We start from the raw sequence: 27,752 nt of genomic DNA on the forward strand, positions 1-27,752 counted from the left end.
CAGGAGACTTACCTGCGAGGTTGCTGAAGTGGGGTGCGTTTTCCTCATTAATTTATACTCTTCTATTCCCCCCTAAGTGTCTCCTTCCAAAAAGGTGTTGACTGCTTTTTTAAAAAAACCAAGCACACCAAAGAACTCCCAAGAACGGCCTTTTACAAAATGTCAAAGGTTACCTCATACCAACTGCCTGTCGTTGGCTGGGACTTCGAACGTCGTATGACAATACTTAGACTACAAAATTTCTTTACAAATACAATTTTGTTAAAACCTGGGACAGACATACATCAACTTCATTTTTCTCAGTACTTTAAAAAACATCAGTTCTGGGACAGATGACAAAGGAATACGGGCGGGAACGGCGTCTGGGCGGGAACAGAAATGTCCACAAGTGCAAGGGGTTTTCTTTACACTGGCCACAGCGCGTTTATTGACCCCACCACTCCTGCAAACCGGGTTTCTGGTTCGATTCCCCTCCGAGTTCCCACGCCGTTACGCGCGGAGTCTCCTATGTACAGCGGAGTCCGGCTCTTCGGAGACAGCCCGCCTCACGGCGCCGGGGCAGGTGCCCCCACGCTGCCGCCTCACGGCCGGGCGCGGCGCCGCCTCCAGGCAGCAGCAGGTCGCGTCGCTGCCGCCGCTGTCCGAGTTCCTTCTTTGTGACGAACCGAAAGAAGGGTCTGAAACGGGGGTGCTCTTCCCCTAGGATTTTGAAAAAAGTTCCAGTGCCTTACACCGTTGGGGGAAATTGCCAAGAAAATCTTCCCTTTGTAAGCCTCTCAGAGAGGGTTAGTGGTGACTGATATGAAAATGCATTTTGTGCAGCTGGTGAGGTATCGTCCAAAGCAAAAGCAGGGGCAAAAATGGACTTCCCGAAGTCCCACCACTCCCGACGGTCGTCTTCCAGAGCGTGCCATGTTGACGGAAAGCAGGTCCCGGGACTCAGGCCCCCGGCTAGGAGCGCGGGCCCGTCTGAAATCGTGCACAGTCTTCCTGGTCGGGACGGTCAGATGGCGCTTCTGGTCTGGAGGCCCGCCGTGCGCTTCCTAACCTTCCCAGCCTTCCCACAGCTGTCCCCTGCGGAGCAAAGCAGACTCCTCTCAGGGTCCCGGGAAGCAGCCCCGGGGTGTGGCTGCCGGGAGGGAGTACGGCAGGGTCCCCGAGGAAGGGCCCGCTCCCAGCCAGCTACCCCGACCTCGTCTGTGGCTTGCACACTCTGGCCGGCAGAGGTGGCACTGGGGATGTGACCGGGGAGGTGATGCACTTCAATTCTGGGAGCGCCAAAGACCGCCTGGCCGGCTGCAAAGCCACAGGTGGTTTCTGTGCACATAAAGAAGGGAGGGCAGAGACCGGAGGCCGCACAGGGCAGGGCACCGAGGGGGTCTGTTTGGGTGGTAATTGAATGTCAGAGGAATGGCCAGTGTGAGTGGAAAACCCTCACACCGATCTGCAGTCAAATGCTCTTGCCCTGAGCTATACCCCGCCCCCCACGTCTGTGTGTTTGGATTTGCTCAGTGAGTTCGAGGATTCGAGCCCCATCCCACTGGTCAGTCCCTTTAGCCTAGAGGTCACCCAGGTCACCCCAATCTCAGCCCTTTGGCAGACGCTCTGGTGTTGGAGGGAGACTTGGGGGCAGGGATATTTTGGGAGCCGTTTCAGAAGGTCGCCCTGCTGCTGCCATGGACGGACAGGCTAGCCCTTCTGCAGGCTTTGAGATGTCTGGCAAGTGTACGGTTTACACGCTTCTCAACTTCTAAGGACTACGCTGGGCTACCAGGCCTCGGTTATGCTACAGGCCTCAACTCTTGGCACCTCAACTCACAGCGATTTGGAAGAAGGTCTCTTCATTTCTGGCCACTTTCGACGCTGAAACTGCCTAAGTTTGGGGGTACGAAAAAGAGTCTGTTAGCTTCACCCAGAAAGACAAAGAGCCGCCCCCCGGGGTGGGTAGTCCAGGCCCCTGGCAGACCAGAGAAAGGGCAGGGCCTCAACCCGACGCGTGCCACCTCAGAGGCTGGACCCTGGATGGGCCAGCACAGGGGACGGGCTCAGGCTCTAACAACAGAACTGGATGGATACCTGTATTGCTCGTAGCTTCCTCCATCTTTAAGTCCTAAATGAGACACAAATGAACAAAGAGAAACAGTTTAAGGGCAAAAATGGCACAAACAATGATACCTGCTTTTAACTGCCCCCCCCCCCGCCCCGTTTTTGTCATTCATGACGTTGACTGTGTCCCCCAGGGCAGATGGAGTGGCTGAATCAGGACGTGAGTGTTCCCGAGACTCCTAGGTAGCCTGGAGGTTGCCCGTACTGCGTGTCACCAGTATCTGCCTGATGTATCTGCCCGGCAGTGACCTGGGTCATGGTCATGGTGGGGAGGCACATACGGGCAGGGATAGCTATACGACAGAGGACTGGAAGCCATGGGCCCTGAGAGCGGGGCGGTGGGGACATGTGTGTGTGGCTCTCAGCAAGCTTCCTGGAGGATCGGCTGAGTGACCAGCATGTGGGCTTCGGAATCAGCCCCCAGTCACGTGACCGCCCATAAACCCGGAGGAGCAGATTCGCCCCGGGGGGTTGTCACGGGTGATGAGACAAAGACTGGGAGACACAGCGTGTCAGGACTTCCATGAACTTGGTGCACATTAGGGAGGGGGGACCACAGCCCCCACTTCAGACGAGACCGACCTCCTAAATTCCTTCCTACGGGGCCCTGCCCCCCGCGGCCCCACACCGCAGCGCCGACTCACCCAGCTCCATGTTCCGCGTCCGGGGGTTGCACTGCTTGTAACCCTTGCAGCTCCTCAGTTCCATGAGCTGCACGTGGAGCTGGTTGAGGACGTCCCTGTCCAGCGTGTTCACCGCGTTCATCAGCTGGGCGGGACAAAGGCTGTCAGCAAGGCGTGTGCAGGGCGGGTGGGCCACCAGCTTCCCCCAACCAGACTTTCTCCAGGCAGGCTGGGAGCAGGGGTGCTGGGGGGCAGTGATCTTTACTCTGCTGGAGCTGGAGCTGGGGATAGTCTGGACTGTGTCGTGCCCGTGAGCCCCGCCACGTTCTCTCCTGCAGGACAGACTGGCCCCAGATGCCTCCCTTTCCCGTCCAGTGGCTCCAGCGCCTCGGCGGCCGCTCTGCCCTGCAGCTCTGGACCGTCCCCCAGAGCCCCTCGGCACCTCCTGACCACAAAGCTGCCACTCGGGGAAGGGGCGGCTCAGGGACCCGGGTTCTTGCCTCCTCTGGGAGCTGCTGGTGACAAAGCTGTGTGCTCTGCCACCCCCTGGTGTAAAGGACGAGGATGGCCTGTCTAAGGCAGCCTATGTGGCAGCTGAAGACCAAGACTGGGGAGCTGCTGGCATTTAAAAACCAGGTTTCCTACAAAACGACTGCAGGCTTTTCTCGAGACCCAGAAGTCGGACGGAACCAAGGCCAGGGTGCTGGGAAGCTCCAGCATGGAAGAGCTCCGTGGGGACCGGCCGTTTCAGAAGGGACACATGCAGGCCGCTCACTAGAGACTGGGGCTCCTGTCTGTCTTACACGTTCTGGGCCCCTGGGCAGGTGTTTGTTCCGATGGTTGTACTCGCACACACCTGGGCTAGTGCTCGGCATGTCACGACTACTGCCTATGGCTGGCATCTCCCCGTAGGCCCTGGAGTGTGCAGGGTTTGGTCTGATCCTAGGGACCCCCAAAGCCCTCCAGTTCTAGAAGCCTCCACACTTAGCTTTAAAGCCTGCGGGTGCCTAAGTTAGAGGGACAGGCGGTGTGAGACCCAGACTCCAGGTGCTGGAGGATGGCGGCACAGGGGGGCCGAGGGCGCACGGGTCCCTCCTGCTTTAGGGGCTCAGGAGAAAGCCTGGGCTTGGAAGTTGTGCTGTCACTTGCTCACGGGGCCCCGTCCCCACTTCTCCAGCCTGGGTTGCGTGTACCTGGTAGGGGTCCGTGTTGAGATCAAAGTACTCCAGGAAGCCCGTGGCAAATTCGCAGAAGAGGAAGTTGTGGGTCTCGTTGATGGTCCTCATACACCAGTAGGTGTTGTTGTTGGCGCTGGTGCAGGCGCAGAAGGGCCCCACTGCCAAGGGAAGGGGGTGCGCCCTGTGAGTGGCCCTGAGCCCCCTTCTGCCCCCCAGGGCTTGGGAACCCTGCGGCCCTGAGCTGGGGGCCCAGCGGTGGGGGAGGGGGGTCCCGTGCAGCCCCGGAGCAGCCCTCCAGCCCGCGCCTGCCCGCTGGCTCACGTGTCCAGAGGGGCGCCGTCTGCCAGTGCTGGTTGTCGTGGGTGAAGCACGTGAGGCCCGGCATGCTGCACGTGTCGTTGTTCTGCAGGCGCTTGAGCAGCTTGCGAAGTTTCTTCTTCCGCTTCTGCTCCCGCAGCAGCCACACCTTGTCCTTCTCCTGCAGGCCCTTCCTAGGGGCACACACGGCCACACCCCTCACACCTCCCCCGGTCCCCACCTGCAGCCTCCTCGGGGTCCAGGCCCCTGAACCTCCGCTCTTCCTGCCTGTCGCCGGGCGCCCTGCCGTGGGAGGTCCCCCAGGCGAAGGACCGCTGGCCAAGACCCACTGCTGGTCTGACGCCGGGGGCTGGGGGGCTGGGGGGGGAGGGGGACGGCCAGGTCCAGTCTGCTGCCCCGCAGCCGGCTCCCCCCAGCGGCCAGACTCAGCCCCGCCCTGCTTGGTGGGGCAGCAGCAACCCCTCCAGCCACGCGGGGGCGCCGGAGAGCCGCTCAGGGAGTCCCACCCTTTCAAAGCCTACCTCCCAGGGAAGGAAGGGCCCGGACCCCTTTCCTTCTCCTGTTTGCCTTAGGTCCCCTGAGCCTTCAACTGCCCTTACCTGAAAGGGTGCAGGCTGGAGCCCTTGTGCTTGAGGCGGCCTTTGTGCTGGGTGTGGTAACTGTAACAGAGCCCGCCTCGCGGATCAGAAGCTGCTTACCGGGCAGCTCTTGGGGAGGGGGTTCGTGCTAACTACGGTTCCCTGGGACCCCCGGCTCGCTCTCTGGGGCAGTGCTGGGGTGGAAACCATCCCCAGGAAGGCAGCTCCCTGGCTGGCTGGCTGCGTCCTCTGGAGGTGAGCTGGGGGCTCCTGGGTGGGGTAAAGTCAGTAGGACTGGAAGGTGGGCGGGCACCTCGGTGTTGGGGGCCGCCAGAGCCCTGGCCACCGCATGCGGGCTCGGGGCCAGCCCCTTCTGAGAAGGACCCATGGCCACCCATGGGCCACCTGTGGCTGTTTCCATTTACATCAAACCACAAGTTCCGTTCCCCCGTCACCCCAGCCGCATTTCAAGAGCATGAGAGCCACGCGGGGTTGCTGGCTGCCGTGCTGGATGGCACAGACCTGGCCCAGTGCCGGCATCACAGAAATTTGGCTGGACGGTGAGCCCCAGGCCACAGTTCGCTGAGCTGGTGACATGGACCTTGGGCCACGTGGGCTGTTCCTGGAAGGGCAGGAGCAAGGGACCCTCCCCTCCTGGGAACCAGCCCCCCCATGGCTAGAGCCTGCCCCCATGCGCAGTGCAGAAGTGGGGCATCTGGCTGGTTCCTGGGGGGCGGCGGTCTGTGCCCAGCACAGACAACGGGCATGTGAGTTCCTAGGGGTTTCTGGTCTCCCTCCGAGCGAGAAGCTAGGGCTGTTCAGATAATGAAAGGAGTCCCGGAGCAGAGGCTGTGTCCCCAGCGGTGTCCCGCAGGAGCACCAGGGGCCTTTCCGGGCTGTCCTGGCTGGTCCTTGCTGCCTCCTCACCTGATTTTGTGACAATCACATTCCTCAGGACGCTTTTTCTTCAGGTGACCTCGGACTTCCCGCAGGTTCTTAATTTTGTTCTGCAGAGTTTCGATCTGAGGCAGAGAACAGGCGAGGAGGCTATGAAACTCTGGGAGTGGGAGTGTGGGGAAGAAGGGATGGCTGGGGGCCTGGGGGCCTGGCCCTTGCCTGTATCTGCGGCTGCTGAGGGGCCCTGGGTTCCCCCTGGCGAAGTGGCCAGGCTCCTGAGGACCAGCTGAGCCCACCGAGGTCTCGTCTCCCCCAGGGTCAGTCCCGGACCACACTGTCCTCCCCCGTGGCCTGGAAGCGGCCTGTCTGATGTCCGAGGATTCCGGGGAGGCCTCGCTGCCCTCCTAGTATGGCTGGTGGCCCTGCCGAGCTCGGGGTGTGTGTGTGGGGGCTCCCGGCCCAGAACCCCTCACCTCGTGGTCGATGTGCAGCTTGTGATCTTTCCAGGCCTGCAGGGACTTGTACAGGTCCAGGTCGCACTGGACCGTGTCATTCTCGAGGATGTAGCACCTGCTCGGGAAAAGGGGCCACATGTGCCTCCGAGGGGCTGATGGAGCCCAGCCGGGGGCCCGAGATGTGAGTGCTCCCCCCGCAAGGCCCCAGCTGCCCCCTACACGCCTGCCCTCCTCCGGGATGCTCACCGGTGTGTCACTTTAATGGGGTTGGGGGCTGAGTAGTCCGGAAGGCCTCCAGTGCCACTGAAGTCTCCGCCATCTTTGTCATCTGGGTCCTCAGGGGCCCCTGGCCAGTGCCGCTTGCTAAGGTTGCGGGGCTGGGATGTGTCGTCCAGGCCTGTGCGGTGCGCCCCACCATCCTCCTCTACGGCCACCGAGCGGATGGAGCGGTTCCGGGCATAGCTGGTCTTGTACTCTGTGGGCGTTGGCGGGTGGCTGGGTTAGTGGGGCTGGCCGGGCCGGCTGGGCTCTCCGGGCAGCGGACTACTGATCCCGAGACTCGAGGGCTCATGAGACCTACCCACCCGGGAAGCAGGACCCGGATGGACCCCAGTGGGAAGGACCGCACAGTGATTCAATTGGGAAAACGCAAGGTGCAGAGCTAAGGAGAGAGTGGCTTGAGATGATCCCTGGAAAGAGCTATGCGTGGACACACGTGGTCCATCCATGTGATGCAATGTCCAGCCACAGAGGACCGAGGCCATGATGCGCTACCATGTCGGTGGGTGTCCACCTCGTGATGCTCTGTGAACGCAGCCAAACACCAGAGATCCCGTGCTGTACGGGTCTATTTGTTCAGAACATCCAGAGGAGGTAAAGAAACCAAAAACAAGTTCATGGTTGCCATGGGATGGAGAGACAGTGATGGGGTTCCCTTTTGGGGTGATGGAAGGTTCTGGAAGTAGAGGTGGTAGGTGCACTACACTGTGAATGTAATACATACTTCTGAATCGTAGACTTTAAAATGATAGAAATGGTAAATTTTATGGTGCCTGAATTTCACATCAATAAAAAAAGAAAAAGCGAAAAAAACGGAACGTGGATATAAAATCATTAAGTAAGGAGATTAAATCGGTAATCAGAAACTTCCCAATAAACCGAAGTCCAGGACCAGATGGTTTCACTGGTGAATTCTACCAAACATTTAAAGAAGAATTAATACCAGTCCTTCTCAAACTCTTCTAAGAAACAACATTTCCAAACTCATTTCATAGGTCAGCATGACCGTGATATCAAAACCAGACAAGGACGCCACCAGAAAAGAAGATTATAGGCCAGTTTCCCTCATGAATGTAACGGCAACACCCCTCAGTAAAGGTATCAGCAAACCAAATTCAGTAATACAGTAAAAGGATCAAACAGCACAATAAAGTGGGATTTATTCCAGGACTGAAGAGGATGGCCCGCCGTCTGCCAGTCAAGCCGTGTGATACACCACGTTTAACAAAACGAGGGATAAAAATCGTGGGATCATCTCAGTGGATGCAGGACAAGCAGACAAAATTCAGCACCCATTGATGATAAAAAACCGATCAGGACGAGGTTAATATCCAAAATAGATAAAAACTCACACAACTCAACAGCAAAAACCCAAACAATCTGATTTAAAAATGGGCAGAGACTCTGAATAGACATTTTTCTAGAGAAGATATCCAGATGGCCAAAAGGTACATGAAATGGTGGTCGGGGGCGCCTGGGTGGCTCAGTTGGTTGGACGACTGCCTTCAGCTCAGGTCATGGTCCTGGAGTCCCGGGATCGAGTCCCACATCGGGCTCCCAGCTTCATGGGGAGTCTGCTTCTCCCGCTGACCTCCTCGCTCACTGTCTCTCTCAAATAAATAAATAAAATCTTAAAAAAAAAGAAAAAAGAAAAAAGAAAAGGTGGTCGGCACTGCTCATCACCCGGGAAACGCGCAGCAAAACCTCCGTGAGCTACCGCCTCACACCTGTTAGAATGACTGTCATCAAAGGGACAACAAGCAGGGGCGCCTGGGTGGCTCAAAGGGTTAAGCCTCTGCCTTTGGCTCAGGTCATGGTCTCAGGGTCCTGGGATTGAGCCCCTGGTTGGGCTCCCTGCTCAGCTGGGAGTCTGCTTGTCCCTCTTGTCCTGCTTGTGTGCTCTCTCTCTTTCTCTCTTAAATAACTATGTAAATAAAATCTTAAAAACCAAAACCCAAAAGACCAACATGGATGGACCAGCGGATATATAATGTGAAGTGAAACAAGTCAGACAGAGAAAAACACCATCTGATTTTACTTACACGTGGAATCTAAAAATAACCCCCCCCCCACCACCAAGCTCATAGATACAGAGAACAGACTGGTGGCTGCCAGAGGTTCTGGGGGCAGGAATGGGCGAAATGAGTGAAGGGGCTCAAAAGGTACTTCTAGTTATAGAATGACCGAGTCCTGGGGATGCCGTGTATGGGACGGTGACTCTAGTTGGTAGGACCGTACTGTGTATTTGAACATTTCTAAGAGAGACCTTTTAACATTTTTACAATAAATGCATTTTTGTCACTGCATGGCAATGGATCTTAACTACCCACTGTGATCATTTTGCAAAGTCTGCAAGTATTATAACACTATGTTGCACACCCAAGACTAACATGTCCGTTACACCTCAATAAGAAACAAAGTCATCAAAAAACCGCATTAATTTGAACTGGAAAGGAACAAAGCTGGGTAGCACATTCTCCTGGAAAGGAAAGGGAGCGGCTTGCTGGAGGGTCTTTGAGCTTCTCCATCTGATTGGCCAGCCCGGAGCTGGATGTTCTCCCCGGGGCTGGGCCCCTGGGAGACAGGGCTCAGAGGCATTTTTTTCCAGGCTCTACGTCCGCTACTGAAAGCCAAGGGCACGCAGGCTAAAGTCAGAGCCCACATTTCTTGCAGATCTTCTATATATTAAAAACCAACTTGGATCAAGTTGGTAACATTTGAGAAAGGTGGGGATAGGTGGTCATGTAGCAGATTTCCAGCTTCGGAGGACAGAACCAAAGAGGCACCTGCCACGCCTGGGCAGGGGCTGACCCCACTCCTTTAGACAGGTGGTCCGTTCTCCTCTTGGCCACAGTCCCCAGCCCTCCCTTCTGTCTTAAAGCTCTGCCCCCTTCACTCAGGTCTGGCTCTGCTGTGCAACAAGTCTGTAACCCTGCTGGTCTGGTGCATCTTTCTGGAGAAGGGCCTAGAGCCCCCGTCGGCCCACCTTTCTGCTGGGCTCCCAGTGGCCACCAGATGGCGCCCGAGGCCCATGGATAGGACTCCCCGAGGGTGGGGGGGAGGGGGTAGCAGAATGTCCCTGGGCAGCAGAATCTGCTCTAGATGCCCCCACTTCTGGGGCAGATGTTTGTATCTTTCAGTTCCCAGATCCCTTCTATCAGAGTCACACAGGCCAAAGAATCTGGGGGCCGAGGCCCAGGAGAGGCATCTCTTAGCAAAACCTTGGGCCAGCTCTCCCCTTGGCTTTTTCCTTCCTGAGTCCAGTCCCCTGAAGCCACAGTCCCTAGACCCTTGATATACACAGTGTGAACCGCTGGCTCATACATGCCCACGAGGGCCGTGAAGTAGACTCGCCAGGTTCCTGCTGCCCCTGTTGTCTTGCTTGCTCAAGAGTCGGTGGTTTCAATTTTCCCACCTCCACGCTCCAGCCATGCACCCAGAGGTCCCCAAGCTCTAGCCTAACGGCCGAGTCTAGGCCTCTGTCTGGTTTTGTAAGGAAGCTACCAAGGCCACGGCTCTTTCCTCGCTCCAGTGACAATATGGAGAAGTCGAGAGACTGTTCAGCCTGCAAAGCCTCAAAGATTTACTCTCTGCTCCCTTACAGATGAGGCTGCTGGCCCCCATGTGAACCTTTGCCTGGACGTGAAGCCACACTCCTCGCTCTCCTGGTCACCTTTGTGGGCTTTGTTTCCGGGGTCCCAGAGGCGCCCCCGCCAACCTGCGTCCTGGGAATGGAAGGGCTTCATAACCCCGTGGCCAAGAGCGTGGGCTCTGGAACCTGACTGCTCGGGTGCAAATCCTGAGCAAACGTGTGACCCCAGACAATTTGGTTAACTCGAGTAGCTGTGTCCTCACGACAGTCCCTGCCCTGCAGGGCTCTTTGCAGGACGACGTGAACAGAGCTGGTAACTTCTGCAGCCCCTGGAAGCTGGTATCAAGCAGCCACCCTGTGGTTGGAGGGCACTCGGCAGCAGGGACAGCCTTGTCCGAGGTCCCCAGCAGGGCCCATCTACCCCCCAGGCCTGGAAAACCCTGGGTCCTGCAGCCCGCTCTCTGGGGCTGGGACCCCCAGGGCCTCTGTGTCCTGTCTTCTGGCATCTTGCCACTCCGTTAACTTGCTTACACCTCGTCTCACCCATGGGGCCTGATCTGCATCTCTCTCATTCAACTTTGGAACCTCAGCATTTGGTGCCCAGTAGGGCTGCGGGTTTGTTGGGAGCCCAAGTGAGTATACGGTGGCTGGGGGCACCCGTCGCCCCATGCTGGGCTGGCCGGCCCTGCCTGGCTTCCTCCTGCCACAGCTGGTGCCCCAGCTGGATCATGGCGGGCTGGGGTCTGAGTTGCTCTGAACTGAGGCTTCTCAACCTCCAAATTGGTGACATTTGGGGGCCCAACAATCCTTTGTTGTGGGAGATTGTCTTGTGCCTTGTGGGATGTTTGCAAGTACTCCCGGCCCTATCCCACCCAAGGCCAGGAGCAGCCCCCATCACACGGCTGTGACAGGGAGAGATGGCTCCACAGGGCCAAGCGTCCCCTGGGTGCGGGGTGGGGGTGCTGTGGAGGGGCTGAGAAGCCCTGCTTGGGGCCAGCTGCTCAGAAAGGGGCGGGAGGCACTTGCAGGGGGATGAACGCGGGGCCAGCGGATGAGGCCTGGGCCCCCAGTTCCGCTGTGTAACTGGGCTTTCCTGTGGTTCCTAAGGAGGGTTCCCCCGCCTTAGTTCCCGTGTTGCCGCGAGGTGTGTCTAAGATGGGACCTTGGTTACACTGAACTCCCATGGGTGCTTGGGTGCACTGGGGTCCTGGTTATGTTGGTGCTTTTTCTCTCCTCTGAGTATTAGTGGGGGGCGGGGATCTTAACCGAGTCACAGCTTCTGGTGCCATTCAAAGATCAGGCACCGCGTCGTGTGCTGAAGCAAGATGTCAGCTGTGGGATTCAATCTGGAAGCCCGGCTCTGAGCTGGCTAAAGAAGATGAACTTGGCGGTGACTAATGGGCTCGTGAGGCCATATAATGGGGGCCCCCCTCCTCGGAAGCACTATCGGAGGCAGCAGGAGCCGGGGTGCTGCGGAGGGGACTCTGACCCGGGCCACACCACAGATGAGCCTTGAGGACGTCATGCTGAGTGAGGTAAGCCCGCCCCACGAGGACACGCACCGCACACTTACTCGGGTCCACACAGCACTCAGATGCCCAGAGACGGCAATACAAGGCTGGTGGCCGGGGCCGGGGGAGGGAGGGGATGGGGACAGTTTCAGTTTTGCAAAAGATGAGGAGAGCTCTGGGGTGGATGGCGGTGATGGCCGTGCGACCACGTGAAGATGCTTAATGCCCCTGACCTTGCACTTGAAAATAGTTAGAGGGGTGCCCGGGGCGGCATGGTCGGTTCGGTGTCTGACTCTTGGTTTCAGCTCAGGTTGTGATCTTAGGGTTGTGGGCCTGGGCCCCACACTGGGCTCTGCGGTCAGCCCGGAGTCTGCTTGAGACCCTCTCCCTCTCCCTCGGCCCCACTCAGGCTCTCTTTCTCTCTCTCTCTCAAATAAATAAATCTTAAAAAAAAAAAAAAATTAGGGGCACCTGGATGGCTTGGGCGGTTAAGCATCTGCCTTCAGCTTGGGCCATGATCTCAGGGTCCTGGGATTGAGCCCCCACGTTGTGCTGCTTCTCCCCCTCCCTCTAACCTTCTGCTTGTTCCTCTCGCTCTGGGGCTCAAATGAATAAATAAAATATTTTTAAAAAATTTAAAAAAGTAGTTAGAATGGTAAACTTTATGTTACGTCTATTTTACCACTATTAAGAATGAAAACACCCGGGGCTAAAGTCTCTAAGTAGGCTTTGGTTGTCCTTGGGTCCGGGGGCCTGACACGTGGACAGCATGGGGAACTGCCCGGGTCTGGAGGGAGGCTTCTGGCCCGCAGACTGGGTCTCACTGGGACAGAGGCCTGGCCCCCAGGGGTCTCTAAGCATGTTCCAGGCACAGGTACATTCTTTCCAGGTGGAGCTGAACCTTGGAATGGGGCCAGGACTTCCCCAGGGTGACAGGAGTTTTGCGGTCAGATCTAGGGGACTTTAAGTCTGCTTTCCCTGTCCGCTGGCTGTCTGTCTGTCCTTCCTCAGCCCCTGTGGGGAGTGAGCCATGACGTCTTGGACGGCTCCTCACTGGGATGGAGGCTCGGCCCCACTTATCCAAAGTACGGTTGATTCTCGTTATTTGAGGTCATTATGTTCTATAAAGTCCCCTGAACACTGGGTTAGCTGACACTGTGCCACTGCTCCTAGGGGAAATGTGGGGCTCAGTTCCTGTGAGCCTCTGGTCATAGCATGTTTGTCAACTATCAATACAGAAACGTGTTCTCTGTGTGTTTCTGTTTGAAAACACCTCATTTAATAGATATCGTTGATCCTTTAACACCGAGCTCCTGGCCGACAGCACTGAGTCTCATGCCTGCGGAAAGCCTATCTAACCCACGTGCCTCCTCCGTAGGGCACATCTCAGCCTTCCTGTGCTTGGGGACACCACATAACACCTCAGTACCAGGCCAAGCAGTGACCTCACTGGGCAAAAGCACAAAAGATGCTCGCACACAGTACTAGAGCTGCAGCTGGAAAGCACGTCAGACGCTGCCTCGTCCGAGCTCAGCTGGGAGCGAGCGTGTTGCCTGAGTCAGAAATTTCTGCCACTCCGCACGTACCCTGAATGACCGAGAAAGCACCTTGACTACTGATTTGGGGGCTACAGGTCAATCGCTGCTAGGAAGACAATCGGCAAATAATGAGAAGCGACCATCAGACGGTTTTCCCTTCCAGGGCCTTCTAGAGCCCGACCTCTTCTTGCACGTGCCTGCCTGGGCCAAGCACCAAGGCTCCTCACCAGGTCTCCTGGAGGCCACCCAGCTGGCCTCCCCACAGGCCTCCTGCTTCTGTTCCTGCCCCTCACAGTCCAGCCAAGTGACTGCTGGAGGATCCCCTGAAAACACCAATCTGTCCTTGGCTTCTCTGCTCAAAACTGTCCATTGACTTCTCATCTCAGAGTAAGGGGCAGTGGGGTGCTCTGTGAGGCCCCTGCGTGGTGGACCCCGACCCCTCTCCTTGGCCTCTTTAGCTGCTGCCAGGTGCAGCGCTCAGTACCCTCGCACATTCTCTTCCCGCTTCATGGCTGCCTGGGGCCCATGGCTGTGTCCCCGCTCCCAGAACATCACCTGACGCCAGCGACGCACGTCTGGGGGGCTACGGAGGACCGTGCCCCTCCTGCCCCATCCCGCCCAAGCCCCCGCACTCACTCTTCTTGAAGAGCTTCTTCCGGCGACCAGCCAGGCTGAGCTTGTAGTCACTAACGTCGCAGGCACACGCCTCGCCGCCCGGCGCGTAGTACTTGGGCACCAGGTTGGAGAGCGCCCCGCCCCCCAGCCGCGCGGGGCCCTTGCACTTGTGCAGCTTCAGCTTCCCGGACGCGTCCTCCACACACTGCCACTTCTGCAAGACACAGCCGGCCCTCAGGCTCCCGGGCCTCCCCTCTCTGTCCTCATCCCGGCCTGAGCCGGCCCCCTCCTCCTGGCCCTCACAGGGTGGACACCGGCTCTCGGACAGACGGATGCACGTCCGCGGTGGGAGGAGCACAGAAGGGCGGGTTGGGGGCGGGGCTCGGAGTGGGGGCGGGGCTCACAGCATCCCTCATACCCTGAGGGGTACGGCCTGGGGGGATGAGGGGGATGAGGTGGACGGGTGGCTTGGTCGGCAGGGCCATGACTGTGCCCTGCCCCTGGGTGACCGTTGGGACTGGAGTCCTGGAGGACCCAGAGCTATAGCTGAGGGGCTAGAGGCTGATGCCTCCCCAGCGGGTCAGCCCGATCTCTACCTCTAGGACTCTTTTCTTTTGGGGTGCGGCACAGACTCTGATAATGTTTTGAAGATGCTGATGTCTGCCCCTGGGCTACCCTGGGGCCTGCCTGAGCCCTGGTCTGGGTGGGGAGAAAGGTGCCAACAGGGGGATCGGAACAATCTAGGGGGACAAAGGCCCCTGGCCCAGCAGCTCACTCTCGGTAGCTCGGAACTGAAATCAGCACCACTCGCCCCATCGCCCCAGCATGCAGCCCCAGGAGGGCAAGGCTTTCTGTTGGGGACATTCAGGGACATAGCTCCAGGGCCAGGAACCGGGCTCTGCAAGAGAGCGAGCAGTGGAACCCAAAGCTCTTGTCCACAGGCACAGACCGGCTTCTTCCCCAACATGAAGTCCTCCACGCAGCGGGAGGGGGTCTTATGGTCTGGGGGCTGGGAGCTTATGAACAAATGGGGGTGAGGACCCGGCCCCGCCAATGGGCCGGTCCTAATGCTGAGTCTGGTGACAGGACGGAGCTGCTCGCAGGGAACCCGCGAGAAACCCATCCATCCCGCGCCTGGGCCTGGGAAGCCACGGGCTTGTAGTGAGAAGCGGGACAGGAAGGCCTGGCTTTACTCACACGTAGGGGTGAGGCCCGAGTTACCTCAGGGGGATGCCTGCGGGCACCCCTTGGACGGGGCCCCCCTGCCTGCTTTCCTGGCTCTTTGGCCCTGCCTTGCCCTCCCCAGACCCCCTCCCCAGAGCCCACCTCAGAGAAGCCAAGGCAGACTCCACCTGCTCTCTCCAAACACTACGTGGCTGTAATTTTCTTAACACTTCTCTCGAAATCAGCTCACTTTTTAAAATCCTTTTTTATTTAAAAAGGCAGCTTCCTATTTCTCCTCTGACTGGAAAGCCAGCACGAAGAGGCTCCTTAAAGTGAATTCAATGGAACTACCGGGGTATCTGAGGCTGCAAACACTGCATGGGGGCTACCACCTCCCCGGGGAAGGGGGTTGGGGGGGCTACAGAGGGGCTGAAGCCCCATGTGCCCCCCCTCACCCCCAGGGCGCTTCTCTGATGGGATCATGATTGAAAGGGAGCTGAGGAAGGAATCCCTTTCTGAGCCTTGTCCAGTGTCACCCTGTGTGCCCTGGCCGGCTGGCCCCCACCATCGGAGTTCCCTGGCCGGCTGGGTCTGCAGACTGCCAGGCCGAGGGGCAGCCATGGGGAGGGGACAGCCGGGGAGGGGAGGGAGGACAGGAGGCCGCCGGGCAGCGGCCACACTTCCTCACCTGTCCCAGCTGCTCGCAGGCCGTCTGGTACTCGGCGCGCTGGCACAGGTCCTTCACCCGCTGGTATTTGGGCAGGAAGTTTTCCTCCTGAGCGTCCACCTTGTCATTGTCCCTCTTGTGCAACAGTTTGCTGTGGGGCGGGGAGGGGGACAGACTGCTGTCCTCCAGGCTCTGGAGGAGGGCCCCTCCCCACCCCCTACTACGTAGCAGCCCTGTGCTGCCCCCGGGCACCATCACCGGAGGACCTGGGTCCCGCCGGCCACATCTTCTGATTGTTAAGAGGCTTAGGAAATGGGAATTTTATGAGAAATCTCCCAAACTGCATGAGTTAGCAATAAATTAGGAAACATTTAAGACACTGTGTAGGCAGGAAAACATGTCTGAAGGGACATGTGGTCTCCAGGCACAAGTTCTCCGTCAGCCATGGGAACAGCGAGCGGGCTTCGTGCAGGGGGCGGGGGGAGGCTGTGGGCACAAATCCGAGCGAGTCGCTGTTGTGAGGGACCTCAGGGGCTGTCTCCCTCCTGTCCCCACCAGTGAGATCGTCCGCACCACGGGTACAGGCAGGGCTGCCTGGAGCTTCCTGGGGTGGGCAAGTGGGGGGCCCCCTCCAGCACCTGGCACTCACCCTCTCTCCACCAGGAAGGAGTCCCGCCAGACCCTCATCTTCTTTTTCAAGTGAAACCTGGAAAAGCAGCACATTTCTAACGTCTCATCAATGTGGGGGCCTCACGCATCCCCCCCGCCATGCTCCAAGAGGCAGGAATGGTACCTTGGTTCATAATCAGCACAGACCCAGGGCTCTAGGGGGCAGCTTGGGGGGGGGGGAGTGGGCCCAGTGGGGTGCCGGGAAGGCTTGGGTGCGCCCACCGCACGGAGCAGAGCTGCACCTTCCCCAGAGATGGGGGTTGGAAGGCCCATAGGGCAGAAATGGCCCAGGTCAAAGGTTTGGGGGGGATTTTTGTCTTTGATCCTTTGCAGTTGGGTTTGTGCAATCTGAGTGTGCACTTCATACAGTTTCACTTGACTGCTGTTTCCCAGATAGGAGCTTGGGCATCCTCCACCCGGCTCCCAGGGGTCCTGGCTCCCAACCCAGCTCCTTGGCTGCTCCAAATATGCCATTTTACAGCCGTACAGCTCAGGAAACCTCGTAGTCAAAGGTAGGAGGCTCCTTGGAGGTGGTCCCCCTATAGGGGGGACCTCGGAGCTGTAGGAGGAGCAAGCAGGAGCTCCTAACAGTCAGCACTTTGGGGCGGTGAACCCGGTGGGCAGTCCCTGTGCTGGCCTCCAGATGTTGCTGCCGCGTGCCTGTCCCCACCAGACTCCGCTCACCTTCCTACCTGCCTAGCTTTTGTTCATGTCACCACTCCCCTTTCTGCTTCCAGGACACGCAGGAATATGGGCCCATCACACCAGCCGGCGTCAAAGCCTGAGAACACGGTGACTGGGGTGCGGGCCGAGCCTGGAGTCTGAACCCCGAGGAGTCAGCTCCACACTTGCTGAGAGACGCCCAGCAAGTCGCTCGACCTCCCTGGGATTCGGATTCACCCTGGTAAGAGGGGACCCTGTAATGCCTCCCCGACGGGGTCACCGTGATGATCAACACGGGAAGTCCTCTGCGGAGTACTCAGAACAAGGAAGTGCTTCATGAGCGCTCGCTGCTGCGGTTGTGATTATTTGCAGTTTTACACAGTTTTAGCACAGAGAGTGTCCTCAACTGATCACCTCAGTGACAATCCAGATCGGAGGACTTAGAGGGAGAACTTCCTTCTTTCCCACAGTAGGGAAGGAGTCGGGATCAGGGACCCTAAAGCCCCAGCTCCAGACTCTTGGAGACACACCCCCTTCTCAGACCCACACCATGCGGCCATGAGTTCATGCAGTTTGGGGAGCCTGGCACCCCTTTGCCCCCAGCACCGGCCTGCTCCCCTGCTCACCGATTCGCTGGCCGCTCCGTATCCAGCAGCTTGAGGATGGACTTCCCATCCATGTCCGAGGGGATGTCCAGACCGGCAATGTCCAGGATGGTGGGCGCCAGGTCGATGTTGAGGACGATGTGGGGATTCCTGAGGGAGGGGGCAGAGAAGGAATCGGCCACCTGGGCAGGGGTGCCCCAGCCTTGCTGGGGAGAAAGGGTGGCTAGAGGGAGGGAGGTTGCCAGGGGCTCACGCCCGGAGCGTAGAGAAGCTGTGAGCTTGTCCCTCTCCTACATCCCAGCCCTCAAGGCTCCCTTCGGCAGCCCCCCTACCCGCCCCACCCCCCGCCGCCGTTCAGCTGAGTCCCCGGCCCTCCCCACCCCTCACCTGCTGTGCACTCCACACATACCACAGGGCATACTGGCCTCTACTTACCTGCTGCTTCCGCTAGGGGTGCCCCTCCCTGCCTCCAACTATCTGATCACAGGACACCCCCCCTTTAAGAGCCACTCTCGACCCTGGACCAGCCCCCACATCTGTCTCTGAACCTCTGATGCAAGTGCTGGCCCCTGGCTGTTCTTGGCCAGGCCGGTGTCTGGCCTCAGGACCTTTGCCCTTGCTCTTCCCTCTGCTGGAATGTTCTTTCTCGATGCCAGAGCAGCACTCTCCCCTACCCTCTGAGTTCTCTGCTCAACAACTACCAAGGACGCCGGGGGCCCCTTGATCCCTGCTCTCCAGTGTGCACACCTCTGTGAGGTCCCCTCCCCTCAAGGGTGGGCCAAGCCCGCAGGATCTGGGGAAGGCGATGGTGATACAGGGTGGCCATGCTTCGTCTCGCCTGCTGTCCCTTTGTCTACTTGCTCCACTGGTTGGGGAGAAGGAGCGAGCTGCCCTAGGTCACCACCACCGGTGAAGATGGGTGGTGACTATTCTGGGAGGCAGGCTGTGTGACTTCAGGTCCCCTGCTTGCACCTGAACAACCTTGGGAGCCGGGAAGTCGGTCCCTCCCCAGCCCTGCCGAGTCCTGCGTGCAGCGGAAGCAGAGGGCCAGGCTAAGCTGGGCCCCAGTTTGCAACGACTTGTGATGCAGCACAGATTGCTACCACAAGGCCCTTCCCGTGGACCCCCTCGTGCTCCTGCCCCTGCCCTGAGGCCTCATCACCCCCACGTGCTACATCCTGCAGTGCTAGCTCTGGTTGACCGTGCACGCTGCAAGGCAGATGCTCTCGTCTAGCACTTTTATACTTAGAATATACAGTAGGTGCTCAATAAGTGCTAGCTTAGTGACTTTTGTTATTTATTTCTATCAGATGCCTGTCACATCTCATCTCCTCTTTCTGCCTGGCGGTGTCCCCAGTGTGGTGGTAAGGGGCTGGAGGGAAGTGCCCAGTGCCGGGGTTGGCCCCTGCTGAGTGCACAACGGCCACACGGAAACCCTCTCCATCAAGGCAGCTTGGAGTCCCCGACCCCATGCCCTGGGCTGAGGGGCAGGGCCTGGGTCCTAGCATTGCAGTTGTCTTTGACCACCCCGACCCCCCAGCCCAGCACCTTGAGAACACAGGACGGGTAGCCAGGCATGCTGGGAGGGGTACAGGGGGTGAGGCTGCGTTGTGGAGGGGACTGAAGGTCTGACAGTGTAATCTGTCCGGCGGAGGGAGCTGGAGCAGACGCCAGGTGGAATGTTGGCAACCGGCAGCTGAGCTGACTTGAGGGCATCCAGCAGCACTGCTCCCCAGGACTAGGTGGGATGGACAAGATCTTTCCCCACCCAGCCTCCACACCCTGCTTGGCGGGAACACTGCCCTGCCCCACTCAGATTCCACTGCCTCATGGATTAGGTCTCTCACTCAAGGTCTTCTATCACCCTGGCTACTGTGATTGGTTCAGGGAAGGATGGACACGTGACCCAAGTCAGGCTGGTGAGAGTCAGCCTCGAGGCTTCTGTCCGAACCACTGTCTGGTTTCCTAAACTGGATGGCTGCAAGTCAGGGTGAGTCTACCACCAGGAGAGAGAAGCCTGCCTGAGAATGAAGATGATTCAGAGGAAGCTGGGCTGAGAGATGGAAAATGGAAGCTTCCTGATGTTATTGTGAGACTGCTGGATCCAGCCATGCCTGAAGCCATAGTGGCCTTGGACTTTCCAGTTACTTTAGTTCCTATGTTCCTTTTATCTTTTTTTTTTGGTGGGGGAAGGGGGCCTTATGTTTGCAACCGAAGGAACCCTAGCCTTGAGCCCCAAGCCTGACATTAGCACTTTCCTTCTCTTGTCCATGTGGGGTATGGTTTTGGGTCCTATGAACCAGATCGGAGACTCTGAGGCTGATCAAACCGAAGATGTCAATGCCCGTGCAGTCTTTAGTGAGTCACATTCCTTTGATTTACAGTGGTGGCTCAAGGGTTCCGAGCGGCAGGAGTAGAGGCTGCCTAGCTTAAAAGCTCAGCTCCATCCCTGACATACCACATGGCCTCAGGCAGGCTTACTTCTCTGTGCCCCACCAGCAGGGTCATGGTGGCATCTGTGTTAGCAACACGGTTGCTGGGATGCCCTCATGGCTTACGTGGTGGCTGTAAAGGGCTCAGACCCAGGCTGGGGAGCTAGACAAGTATACCTATTATCACTGCTCTCTTTCCATGGGGACCCTGAGATCCGAGCGGGGAGGGATCTGTTGAGATCGGCCGGCAGAGAGCAATCAGCCCAGCCTTGAACCCACACAACCCACCTTCTGGAACTGTCACCAAGCATTCTTTCCAAGGGATGCAAGTCAGGTCAAGTTAAGTGTCTTAAAAGCAATTTATCTGCATTTCAAAAAGCCATTTGGGTTGGTCTCTGCAACGTGCAGTTGATCTGAGGAAGCCGCTGCGCCATCACTTGCCTTCCTACCCTACCCCTGCCACAGGTGTGGCATTTCTGCGGCCACAATATGGCAGCTCACCCTTAGCCCAAGGAGAAGGATGGCTGAGGGCTGGCAGGGTCCCAGACGTTGGATGGAAGGGAGACTATTGCCCTCTGAGCCGTGGCCTGAGCTGCCCCAGCTGCATGGCAGACAACCCCGCACTGAGGCGGCAGGGTTCCTCCCCAGCAGCCGCCCCAGGGATCCCCCAGGCCAGACAGAAGTCAAGGCGGCCTTCCCACACGTTGGCGGCGACGCACACACAGGCCAGCTCCCCGACTCGCTGGCCCGCCGCCCCAGCACACACAGTCTGTTTTCACAGGTGCTAACGGCCCCCGGTCTCTCCTTCCCCAGCGGAGGGCTATAAAGTGTGTCAGAACCCACCCAGGTGACATATTCAGTGTTTCACTTGGCACCAAGGCTCACCTGCCCACATCACGTGTTGCCCAAGGGAGTGGCTTGGGGCCACATGCTGGAGCCACCTGCTTCTCAGCCTCCTGGGGGCTGGAGGCCTCCGTGGAAAGGCGGGGCCCTGGGTAGGGGGTGGGTGAGGCACTTACAGCGAGCCGGCCTCCACGTTGGGGCCCCGCACATAGAACGGGACCCTGATGTCGAACTCGTACGGCATGGACTTGCCCTTCACCAGGCCGAACTGGCCGATGTGGTAGCCGTGGTCGGCGGTGTACACGATGTAGGTGTTGTCCAGCTCGCCCGTCTCCACCAGCATGTTGTAGAGCTGAAAGGCGGTGAGGCGGTGAGGGCGCAGGGCAGGGCTGAGGGCACCGAGCGCCCTGGGGCCCGACCCTTCCCGGCTTCGGGTGTTCGCGGCACCTCGCTGCGGGGACTGATGTGTTTGTAACTGGAATGACTGCAGCCCCCCCGCCTGCCGTCGCGTCCCGCCCCCCCCTTCTTGGCAGTGCGGCTCCCCTTTATCTGTTTGGTGTGAGTGGGGCTCCCCGGGCCCCCGGATTAGAATGGGGGGGTCCCACGCGGGCAGGAGCGTCTGTCACCATGTTCTCTGCTGCATTCCCACGGCCCTGGCACTCCGCCAATGCTGCTGGCAGGATGAATGAATGAATGAATGAACATGATTTATTTATTTAGATTTTGAGAGAGAGAGAATGAGGGCTGGGGAAAGGCGGGCGAGGGAGAGAAGCAGTCTCCCCGCTGAGCAAGGAGCCCGCTGCAGGGCTCGATCCCAGGACCGGGAGATCATGACCTGAGCCAAAGGCAGACACTTAATCGACTGAGCCACACCCAGGTGCCCCATGGATTTTAAATAGCTGCATAGCCACAGAGTGACTGGTGGGTTAAGTGTCCGACTCCTGATCTCGGGGTCATGAGTTCAAGCCCGTGTTGGGCTCTACGCAGATACTGTGGATAAATAAAAAATTTAAGGGGCACCTGGGTGACTCAGTGGTTAAGTGCCTGCCTTCGGCTCAGGTCAGGATCCCAGGGTCCTGGGATCGAGCCCCGCATCGGGCTCCCTGCTCAGCAGGGAGTCTGCTTCTCCCTCTGCCTACTGCTCCCCATCCTTGTGCTCTCTTTCTCTTACTCTCGTTCTATCATAAATAAATAAATAAAATTTAAAAAAATTTGTGTATCCATATGATGGACTACTATTCAGCCATGAAAAGAAAGATGTGAGCTAGCACATGGATGAGTCTCGGAAACGTGATGCTGAGTGAAGGTGGCCAGACACGAAAGATCACATGTCATGGGGTTCCACTTCTAGGAAGTGCCCAGAAGACGCGAGTCTGCAGAGACACGAAGCAGGTTCGCGGCCGCCTGGGGAGCCGGGGTGAGGCGGTCCGGGGGTGATGGCTGAGGGCGGCGGGGCTCCCGTGTGGGGTAATGAGCGTGTCTAAAGTTGACTGTGCTGGTCACACAGTCTGCGACACAGTCAAACCACCGGGCTCTGCACTTGAGGAACGACACAGCACGTGGATTCCATCTCAGTAAAGCTGCCTCAAATGTACCAAATGGAACTGGCCGAGCTCGTCTGCGCCACGAGGGCAGAGGCTGTGCTGGGACCGCTCGTGGCCACTTCCCCGGGGCTGTCACTCTGCCGGCTCATTCTGCCTCTGTTTCCCTTCCTCTGCAGCTGGTGGCCCTCGGGCCAGGGTGAGGCCGGGGAGGGCTGCGAGCTCGTGGCGGCCTACCGTCTCCATGGAGTCGTCCACGGACATGAGGGTCTGCAGACGCTTCCGCTGCAGCATGTTGGTGAACTCCATGTGGATAGGCTTCATGGGCCCCGTGTAACGCATGATCCAGTGCTTGTCAGGGTTGGGCGCGTAGTTGTAGCTCGGCGTGCTGCGGGCAAACACGCACCCGGGTCAGGCCGGGTGGGGGGCTGCCCCGAATTCCCAGACCCCCCGCTCCCCAAATCTGCAGTCCCCCAGCTTCCCAGGTCTCCAGCCCTCCAAGTCCCCCAGATCTGCAGTCCCCTAACTCCCCCCAGGTCCGCAGTCTTCCAAGTCCCCAGCCCTGCAGGTCCCCAGATCCCCAGTCCCCAAGTCCCCAGACCCTCATGTCTCAGGATGACAGCATCCTGCACGGCGTAAGCGCCCATCTGGGGAAGCTGCGGTGGCGCATCAGGGGCTCTGCTAAGCCTTACACCAGCGTTCCCCAGCGCGGGGTGTGCATGTGGGGGGACCAGGGGTCACTGAGCCTTAAGTGACCAGGAGCCGCACAGTGAGAACATCAGTCCTTCCCGGCGCAGCTCTGCGAGCCCGCCTGCTGCGTCATGCCCCAGTCAGTCTGGTGTGAGACCCCTAACACCTTCCTGCAGTTTGCTCCGCTCTTTCTTAAGATGGGGAGAGGGTCACGCCCAGAGCCTCCAGCAGGAACGGGCCCCCCACTCGAATTCCCTAGCCTAGCTGTGATCCTTCAGTTGCCTTGGGCAAGGGAGGGTTACTGGGGGAAGACATGACTACAGAGCTTCCTTTTGCAATAGATTACTTAAAAAAAAAAAAAAAAAAAAAAAAGAAAATCTAAAAAATCAAGTCAATAGTAGTCATGGAGGTACGGCCCAAAACGTGAGGGGGTGCCCGAAAGTATGTTTGTCACGATTCCTCTTCCCGCTTGTTCTCATCTCCCAGTTACTGAAGAGGAAACAGAGGGTCAGAGAAGCTTGGGGGACCTGCCCACAGTCTCAAAAGCAGGCGGTGCAGCTGGGGCAGGCGGGGGCGGGGAGCACTTCTGTCGCGGGGTCTGCTGTGATGACCCGTCATACTGAACAAATCACCAGAACCTCTGGGGTCTACAGACCACCTCCCACATTCCGCGTACGGGGCACAGCTCGGAGGGTTCACCTCTACCCTCTCCTCACCACTCACCACCCCTGGAGCAGGTGCCTGTTTCCTGCCGCAGTGACCACACGGAGGCCCGGCAGGGGGACTAACTTGCCAGAGGCAGAGCTGGGCTTGGAACGCCAGGAGCCGCTATGGTCGATGGTTGCCCACTGCCTCCGTAACATAATCGCCTTCCTGACACCCTCCTGTCAGTCCGGGCTCGGCCGTGACTTTGGCCAAGGCCCTCCTTGGCCAAAAGAGGTCAATGTGGTTCATGGTTTTGGCACTTTCCAGGTGACTCTAGTCATCTAGGGCTCCGTCCCAAAGCAGAAGCACCTCTGGCTGCCTCAGCTCATACTAGGCCCTGGGATCTGAGCCCGGGGCACATCCCACCAATGTGCGGAGTACCCTGGGTGGGGTGCCCCGCTAATGGGAAGTGCCCTCTTCACCCCACAGAATGTGGCATCCGTTGCGCTGGTCTAGCTCCCCTCAGATCTGACCCCCTCCCCAGTCAGAGCTGAAAGTAAAGTTGCATTTCCACTGAAGACAAAGGTTTTTCAAAACAGCAAGAGGGGGCAAGGGGTGGCGAGTGCGGAGCGAGGGCAGGCGAGCGGGCCTTGCAGACGGGGCAGAAAGCTCCCAGTGCCTCATGTGCCCCACCAGGACAGTCCGCAGCCCTGGGGTGTCAGAGCCTCAGGGTGCTTGGGGAGAGGGCACGGTGCTGGGTAGCGTGGGGGTGAGTCACAAGCCTGGAGACTCCTTCTGGACTTTGCTTCAAGTGCCTGGTTGATCTCCCACCGCTAAATCCAGCCCCCCCCCATAAGCCGCCTCTTTTGATCAAGGGCAAGGCCTGGCTCTCCTGTGGGCCGGCTGAGGGCTTGACCCTCGTGTAGAACATTCCCAGGAACAAGCTCCCCTCCCCCATGGAGGCGCTGGAAGGGAGCTGCTGGGGGCAGGGACTGCGTAGACACGCCCTTGGAGCTGTTCTGCGGTATGGGAAAATCGTTCCTGGAGGCCCAAGGGGCCGGATTCCAGGATGCAATTTTGAGCAATCATCCCTGAATCTATTAGATTCTATTAGGCTGGTGTCTGCCCTTGAGAACAGTGAGGGGTGAGTGTCGGGCCCGCCCCGGAAGGATTGCTGAAGCCCTTTCTCCGAGCCCTCTTCGGGATCTCAGAGCCGGGAGCCCGCAGGGCCTGGGGACCCCCTGAGGCCCCGGCCAGCTTGCTGGTCTCCGGCAGGAGGCCAGGCTCCTCCAGGGAGGAGGTGGCATTTTCACAGGAACCCGGCTGCTGGCCGAACAAAGAGCGAAAAGCCTCACCTCCTCAAGCATCCTAGGAATGCGTGGTGTGTTCGCCACAGGCCTGAAGGTGGCACCGCTCCCCTCTGCTGGGGAGGAGGACACGCCTCCGCCCCTCACTGCGCCCCTGGAGCCCGCCTAACACCCACCGTCTCCCGGCTGTCCTGGTGGCCTGGACCCCGGATGCCACAGCTCAAAAGGAGCTCTGGGCGCTGGTGGGGGTTGGGATGTCTCTGTGTGCTTCTGTGTGCACCTGTCTGCGTTGTGTGTCTGTGTGTGTCTGTGTGTGGATCTGTGTTTACACGCCTGTGTGTCTGGGTCTATGTCATCTGTGTGTACCTGTGCTTGTGTTTATGCCTTTGTGTATCTGTCTGTATCCTTGTGTCTGTGTATCTGTGCCTGTGCGTATGTGTGCATCTGTGAGGGTATCTGTGTCCATGGGTACAGTGTTCATGTTTGTGAGTGCATTTGGGTATCTTTGTGTGTGTCTGGGTATCTATGTGTGTATCTATGCGTATCTTTGTATGTTTGCACGGGCATGTATGTGTTCGTTTGAGTCTGTGTGTCTCTGTCTGAAACTTGTGTGTGTGCCCAGATGTGTGGAAGTGGGATGGGGCCCCAGGCAGGTGGTGTGGGACCCCCGCATCAGGCAGCGTCTGGGAGAGCCCACGAGGTCCACGTCAAGAAGGGGACACCAAGCTTGACTGGGCAGCAGTTGGACAGGAGCCTCTGGACAGAAAGATCTAGAACTCTGACCCACCAGCAGGGCCCTGTCTCCTCCTCACCCCCCTCCTTGACTGTCATAATTAAATATCCCAGCTGCAGAAGTTTCTGGTTTTTGGTTTTGTTTTGCAAATGATTATACCCCAGAGACAGGAGAGCCCTCCAAACATACCCCTCCTTCACAAGGCAGCAGGGATTCTCTGGGTAAGTAATAGCAGGCGTTCCTCATGTTCAATTTCTATAATTTTCATTTCAAAGGGAAAATAAATGAGCAGGCAATGTCAAACAATCTCATGAAACTCGAGGACTGCTGGGGAGGAGGGATGCCTGCACCTCTTTTAAAGGAGAAGCCGCAGAAACAGAGCCGACCTGCCCCCCCGCCCCCCGGCTCCCCACCCCTGGCGCCTCCCTAGGTGGGACTGAGCTGCCCACACCCCTCGGAGTGGGCTGGGGGTGCTGGCGGGCAACTCAGATGTGCAGAGAGGCGGGGCTGCCGGCCGGGCTGCCACGGCTCCTGGAACGCTGTTCGCCATCTGTCCGATCTCTTCCCCGAAGACCAGGGGATCGGGAGGTGAGCACACTGCCTCCTCCTCTCAGAGCCACTCTGGGCGCCGTCAGAAAGTAATTACAGTGAGGGGACAGAGGAGGGCAGCGCAGTCTGATTATAATGACAATTAAACACCCGGAATATTCAGGCGGATTCCAAATTGCCCTGTCCTTGTCGCCCCAATGTCACAGCAAGGGCTGCTGGGTATCACTCACTGCTAATCGGGAGGTGGCTGGAGGCAGGGAGTGAGAGAACTTTCCAGAGAGATTTACTAGCCAGCTGGAGGGAGGAGGAGGGAAGGGTGGGTAGGGAGATAGGAGGTGGGGCTGGGGGCAGGACCCGAATCTGGCTCTGTGGTTTCCCGGCCCCGAGTTACCTCGCCTCTCTGTGCCTCGGTCTTCTCATCTGTGAACTGGGAATGCCAGGTGTGGTAGGTAGCTCTCGATGGCCCCCACTTCCTGGCATCCACACCCTGTGTCCCCCCTCCCACACGGGCAGCACAGGTCTGTGCGACCACGAGAAAACGGCACAGCGATGGTGTGTCATTTTTAGATTAAGTCAAAAAGACTCTGGCTTCCATTTCGACCTCTCTCTGCCTACCCCAGGCCTCTGAGTCCATTCCTCCATCTTAGATCATTTGCTCTGGAGGAAGACTGCCGGTTGCCATGCGGTGAGGACACCCAAACAACCCTCCGGACAGGTGCTGGTGCCGAGGGGCTGCCGTGGGGGCGCGCCGCAGGTGGCTGCAGCCTGGGCCGACACCTGGATTAGAACCGCAGGAGGCCTGGTGCTAGAGCCTTCCGGACAGGCCGCCCCCAGGTGGACTCACACACTGTGACCCAATACACGTTTGCGGTTTTAGCTGCTCAGTGTCGGGATAATTGTTACACAGGAATGGATAAATCATACTTCGAGGGTCGTCGTGACTGTTCAGGGGTTCAGTGCCGTGTAAAGACTCAGCATGGAGCCTGTCACGTGGCCAATGGCTCAGGAAAGGCTGTGGAAAGTACCCACGGTCTCATGAGGCTACGGACCCCTTCTCAAAAAAACGATTTGAAATGCATAAAATAGACAGGATCACAAAGGAAACCCACTATATCACAATGCACGCACAGACCTCCTGGGGTCAGGGGAGGACGAGGGTCCTGACTTAACACCTGTTGCCGGCTTTGGCCCATTGGCCAGTCCGGCTGATTTGTGACCAGTGTCACTGCAAGTGAGCAATGTGTTCTTGGGGTCTTTGTACCAGGAGGATTTGAGACAAGGCAAGGCTCTGTCACCGTCATGCCATTAGCATCTTGAAGCCTGACCCTCCCATCCACACGCCACCCAGCGGCTCTGCGGGCAGGGTGCTGGAGCTTACATGTGCTGGGACGCATTGGGGAAGAGGCTCGAGTACTGGGGAGCAGAGTCTTCGGGGCCGTGGGGAGCCGCATGGCTGATGACCATCAGGACGGGCCGGTGTGGGTACATCTTCTTGGATGTGCGGAAGAAGCTCACACTGTCGTTGGTGATGAGGTCTGTCAGGTAGTCCTGGGC

The 27,752-nt window shown here is 58.3% G+C and overlaps 1 protein-coding gene across 2 annotated transcripts; it reads right to left on the minus strand.

Moving 5' to 3' along the window:
• Positions 1 to 136: 136 nt before the first annotated feature.
• Positions 137 to 27,752, minus strand: SULF2 (sulfatase 2). Of its 2 annotated transcripts, XM_082744868.1 has the most exons (17): positions 27,577 to 27,752; positions 22,512 to 22,662; positions 20,910 to 21,085; positions 17,480 to 17,608; positions 16,171 to 16,227; positions 15,543 to 15,672; positions 13,712 to 13,904; positions 6,402 to 6,630; positions 6,174 to 6,270; positions 5,731 to 5,825; positions 4,825 to 4,884; positions 4,229 to 4,398; positions 3,923 to 4,065; positions 2,751 to 2,874; positions 2,077 to 2,110; positions 1,820 to 1,873; positions 137 to 1,074 (listed from the first exon to the last, which is right to left on the minus strand). In XM_082744868.1, exons 1-17 carry the CDS (start codon positions 27,684 to 27,686, stop codon positions 1,044 to 1,046), a joined length of 1,983 nt encoding a protein of 660 aa, XP_082600994.1. In that variant the 5' UTR covers positions 27,687 to 27,752; the 3' UTR covers positions 137 to 1,043. The 2 variants fall into 2 exon arrangements, with proteins under 2 accessions (XP_082600994.1, XP_082600995.1); XM_082744869.1 differs by lacking the exon at positions 4,825 to 4,884.

This window comes from Mustela nivalis, assembly GCF_964662115.1.
Source record: "Mustela nivalis genome assembly, chromosome: 8".
Taxonomy (NCBI): Eukaryota; Metazoa; Chordata; class Mammalia; order Carnivora; family Mustelidae; genus Mustela; species Mustela nivalis.

Coding starts and splice junctions, on each gene's coding strand:
- SULF2 (XM_082744868.1), bottom strand. CDS start 27,686: ATGTACCCACACCGGCCCGTCCTGATGGTCATCAGCCATGCGGCTCCC. Junction 21,086..22,511: donor TGGACGACTCCATGGAGACG/GTAGGCCGCCAC, acceptor ACCGCCTTTCAG/CTCTACAACATGCTGGTGGA. Junction 5,826..6,173: donor AGCTGCACATCGACCACGAG/GTGAGGGGTTCT, acceptor TCTCTGCCTCAG/ATCGAAACTCTGCAGAACAA.